A 5,362-nucleotide genomic window follows, 5' to 3' on the forward strand; every position below is an offset into this window, starting at 1 on the left:
TTATCACGAAATAACGTAAAACTTATCACGTAATAACGTAAGACTTATCACGTAATAACATAAAACGTATCACCAAATAACGTACAAATAAACAACTGAGCCAATTCTTTTTCTCTCAGCGTGGCAGTAATACGCTTCCGTAGTAATCTATGGTTGAAATGTTTTAGTTTTTTTCTGAAATAATAAATGTTTTATTTCTGGCTTTTGAAACATTCCAAAAAGTCACATCTTGCGTTACAGAAGATGGGTGGTAAAATGAGCTGCTATTATGTTAGCTTAGCTTAGCATAAAGCCTCAAAACATTGGGAAAAGGCTAACCTGGTCAATAGGATAACATTATAAACTGACCGTAGTAAATACTTGTCTTTATTATGTATAAATACATACTATTTTAAGACAATTATATGTTGAAATTAATACATTTTAAAATGAACTCTTTATTGGTAGAAGAAATACAGTGTATGTTCAAGAATATAAGAATTGTGAGAAACCAGCCTGAAAACTGTAGTACAGTTATGAATTCCATGAAATTATATGTGTTTGGTTATTACAGCACAAAAAAAAAAACAACAAAAAAACAAAAAAACATTACATTCACACCTTTGGCTCTTACTTTTGAATTGTTCATACTAAAGTTTTAGGGGTCAGTGAAAGTGCCTAAAAGTGACAATAGGGCTAAGGCAGTTCAGGCAGACTGACCTCCCAGTCCCTACAGTCACTATAAAGATGTCTAGATCAATGGCTGCACGCCCACCACAGGAAGCTCTGACTACAGTAGGCTTTGCCTTGAGCTCTGCAATAGTGCAGCACAGAGTTCAGACACTGACTGGTGGAGGAGGTCAGCCTGACATCAGGTAGGTAAAAAAAAAAAAAAAGTCATAGAAAAATCTGATTAACCAAAAGGCAACAGCAAGAAAAAATACATTAAAACAACAAAAGGTACACAAAAGAATGTGTAGAGAAAGGATCTTTAAAAACTATTTTAAATATAAATGTAGCTAACAAATCTTTGTTTTCATTGTTCAGTGTCTAACTAAAGCATTTTAATAATTAAAAGAAAATCCAAAATAAAAAAACATTAAGATGCAAATTCTTATCATCATAGGCCACGGGCTGGGAGTTTGACACCACTGTACCATAGTAAGACATTTGAAGTTTTTGTTACTTCATTATATATACTTGGAGATGATCGTGTTCATCAAAAACTTTACTTAGTATGCCAAGTGTACAATATAGCCTTAACTATGTCATGTACTGTAATAATTTGTTATTAATTTGACTTTTTGGACGATCCCCTTTTACCACTTTACACAATGTATAAACCAAATGTCTAATTGACAAGGTGGGGAAAAGGGCCAAACAAAAAACAATGAACTACAGATTTTTTTTTATAAGTTAGGGGCAGTAACCATAAAGGGCTCCTGCGCATCTCTTCTAATACTGGTGGTGCAGCTTCCTGTAGAGCTCCTGTGACCCTTTAACACCAACACTGTCTTAAACTCCTAATCCCGCCCAGCAGCTCGCTGTGTGTTGTGATGACGTTTTTACAGCTGCTGTGACTTTTACGTGCACAGATACACATGGGTGTTGGCCTATATTTACCATCTGTTTCCTGCTGTTTACTGCACTTGGCTTTACAGTATGATATTTCTGTTGTATATATGACTCAATTTTCTTCCCCACCTCTTTCCACAACTCTCCAATAACATAGCTACTATCGAGGCAGCTAAAGTAAAAGGTATGCAAGACTGTGTGGGTCAGATTTCTCGTCTTCTTGTTTTTGTTTTTTACCAGTTCTTCACCCTTGAAATTAAATGTCTCCTGATTTTTTTCCCCTGTGGTGGATGATCTTATAATTTTCTTTTTGTGTTCATGTGAGTGAGTATTATGTTTTTGGTGTGGGTTGAATTGTCAGTACTGTTAGGGCTGTCACTTTTCTAGCATATCATATTTAATCAAAAATTACCTTTTACCAGACTTTTGAGAGGAAGCACCATGTTACTTGTTACACAGTAAATCTGTGACATGTCCCAATTTAGTGTTTTAGCCTGCCAACAGCCAAATTATTGTCATTTTTCTTTGCTAATTTGCAGAGAGGTTAAGCTCCAGAATATGTTCTGGTGGATTGTGGATAAATATTTATTTATATATACGTATTTATATATATATGTATACGTATATCCTTTGTTGACATGGAACTCTTAGCTCTGGCTTTGAAGGCTTTTCTTGCCAAGTGTAGCTCCCCATAGTTAAAAAGCCTGCTAAGACCTGGCTAAGATAAGAGCAGGGACGTCCCTGCCTGGGATATTTTCAGAATCTAATCCTGTTACACTATTTGGCTGTTGCTATGCTGGCTGTTTCCCTCTCTCCTGCTCATCAGTGGCAGGTGCTGGTGCTCCAGCAGTCAGGAGGAAATTAGTTTGTGTTTTGCTCACACCCATTTTTTTTCTACTTCCCTTTTATGTTGTATTGAAGTTTATCAAGAAAAGGTCAATTTGTTCGTCGTATTTCATATTTCATCGTATATGCTTTTAGTTTATATGTATATAAATATGACATACTATTGTACCTGAACAGCAACTGTAATGCAAACCAAATAGCACTTCAGGAGCAGTATAATGTTGAAGCCCACACTAAACATTTGGAGATTTTTCCAGTATTGTGTTAAGCACCAGTATTAGTACTTCATTTATTAATTGGCTAATTTATTTTAAAACTTCATATATTTCCTATTCACAGTTTTTTTAGGTCTGTCAATGAGAAACAACATTATTATAACATGTTTTGTTAAAAAAAAACAAAAAAAAAAAACGACTTACTAATTAACCTGAGAAAATAATTTCCTATTTGGATTAAATACCACATGAAATTTGCTTGTTTCATCAAAAAAAAAAAATTACACTATGTCATTTTACTTACATTTTTAAAAAATTACCAAAAGGCTAATTATTTAAATTATGTGTCAGTTCATCCTGTTTATGGTCACCTGTCTTTACAGTTACAGTTTCACACACAAGTCTTTCTGTTGAGTATATCTGAAAAGTCTTACAAGTTTGCTTTTTATTTGCACACCTGTGTCTGGTTTTCCTTGACTGTCCGGATGCAACCGTAAGTTCACCCAGTGTGAGGTGTAAACTGTGGTAGTTTTTGACTAAGACTAGGAGTCATTGTTTTGTTTTTGTTTTTTCTCTGTGCATGTCTTGTTTTTCACTAAATGCTTGTATAGTCAACGTGAGTAGATGAGGACTGTTTAATATTACAGTCAAAAAATGGAGAAAAACATCTGGTCTGGGCAGAATGGATGTCACAGAGTTTGAACAGCGATAGTGCTGATAATGGGCTGTAAATAATTGAACTGGGGCTCTGTTTTATACTGTACAGGGGGTTCTAGGTTTATGACATCCTCAACGTATAAGGTTTTTTTGTAAAGTTACCATCTCTCATAAATTTACTCTACAACTTGTCTGCACACAAACTAGTTCGCCGTCACAAACATGCCGTCACACCGTGCTATATGCGGAAAATGGCTTTCTTTATATTTGCACATGATACATTATATTGTGCTTTCTTGTTTGTGTTTTTGTGAGAGGGTTGACTTTTTGCCCTTCATTATGCCAACCAAGTATAAGTCAGACTCTCCTGATGTATTTATGGCCTAGATGATGTTACCACTGTGTTAGTGTAGGTGAGTGACAAAGCTACTTATGTAGAGTGAGTTGCGACTCATGAAAGTAGAGTTACGTCGCAGCGTAGGAACGGAACTCCAATGTAAGTCAAGGACCCCCTGTACTTTTTAATCAGCAAACACTACGGGGTCTTTATTTCTGCTGTGAACCTTGACAAACAAAAACATTTATGGATTTTTTTTTTGGGAACCAATAATAAACGACACACAGCAGGTTGGTGGAGTATAATGGAAAGAGAAATGACAGCAGTGTTTCTTCTGTTCTTTTGTCCTGCAGCCATTCAAGGCTTCTCTCCCACGAGGAAGATCCGTAACTTTGAGGAGGCGCGGGGGCTGGACAGGATAAACGAGAGGATGCCACCACGCAAAGATGGCCAACTGCCGGGTGGCACCAACATTAACACTATCTCCACCAAAAAGAATGGGGCTGGATAAGAAATGCCACACCCTACTATAATCACGTAGCCCACACGTCCTGACTCATCCTTTAAACCACTTTATCTCTCACCCTCTCTCTATTTTTTCTCTGTCTATCTCTCCGTCTACCCCCCTCTTTTTTTCCTTTCTGTCTGAATCTACTGGAGCTGCCGCCCACAGTTGGTCACCAAATTGAAGCAGATGCACCAACACAAAAATCAGAAAAGGCTTAGAAGAACGCAGTTGCTCCTAAATATATTAAACATATGAAATGTTATTTTAGGGCGGAGGGATTTAAACTTATTTATGAAATGTTACATTTTTAATAGCAATATTGTGATCTCTAGAAACAGTCCTTAAATGAAGATTTTGCAGTTGTTTAAATGTGTAGGTTACATTTTATACGTTTTAAGTTGATACGTAGAGATGAACCCAGTTTTTGCAGGTGTTTTAGTCACTTTACACTTAGGTTTTTTTATTTAAAAAAACAAAAAACATTTCTATTTGTCAACGAAGCAACAAACTCAAGTATAAAAACTCAAATCCAGTCTGATCTGGGTTCATGTGGAGAGCTTTAAGCAGTGTTTTTGGTTATGCGTTTGTCAGTTATAAATATATATGTGTGTGTGTGTGCGTGTGTGTGTGTGTGTTGGAGGATAGAGAAAACGTGGGATGTGAATTGTGTGAGAACAAAGACAAAATTAAAGTGAAGCATATATTTAACATAAAGAACCGTGAAGTCTTAAGCCTCCATTAGGATTGTTGATTGTTGCAGGTTTGTCGCACATGTTGCGTCTAAATACAACATAACAAAACAAAATTATTTCAGTTTAAAAAAAAAAAAATAACCAGAAACACTACACATTACACTATAAATAAAATTAGTGTCTTCTTGTAGATTTTTAGGATTAATTTAACTGAATGTGATTGAACCACCATCCATGAATGATGAGGTGTTGCACTAAACATTGTACAGTTCATTCTACATCAACACACATATGACACACATTTGGAGGTTTGGATTCACAGGGGATGACTCTGGTTTGAACAGTCACACCTTTTTCAATCTTCTTTATGGGAAAAAGACCCAAAACTTCCTCCTGGATCTTCTGGCTCTTCGGTTTTACAAGCCTGTGGCAAAAGAGAAACCACATTTTCTTATTGTTACGTAATTATGGGGAACATTTTATAACTTTTGCTGCAAATTTAAGGCTGAAATGGTTCTTTGGTAGGAGTTTAAAAAAGAGATTCAAGCTACTC

The 5,362-nt window shown here is 35.9% G+C and overlaps 1 protein-coding gene across 1 annotated transcript in view; it reads left to right on the forward strand.

Moving 5' to 3' along the window:
- The window catches only part of LOC103397416 (serine/threonine-protein phosphatase 2B catalytic subunit gamma isoform), a 25,455-nt gene extending 20,508 nt beyond the window's left edge, over nucleotides 1-4,947 (forward strand). Inside the window, 1 exon segment of the mRNA XM_074559978.1 lies at nucleotides 3,963-4,947. Coding sequence (XP_074416079.1) covers nucleotides 3,963-4,120 — 158 coding nt within the window. The 3' untranslated portion in view covers nucleotides 4,121-4,947.
- Nucleotides 4,948-5,362: the final 415 nt, after the last annotated feature.

This window comes from Cynoglossus semilaevis, chromosome Z (genome assembly GCF_000523025.1).
Source record: "Cynoglossus semilaevis isolate Cse_v1.0 chromosome Z, Cse_v1.0, whole genome shotgun sequence".
NCBI lineage: Eukaryota > Metazoa > Chordata > Actinopteri > Pleuronectiformes > Cynoglossidae > Cynoglossus > Cynoglossus semilaevis.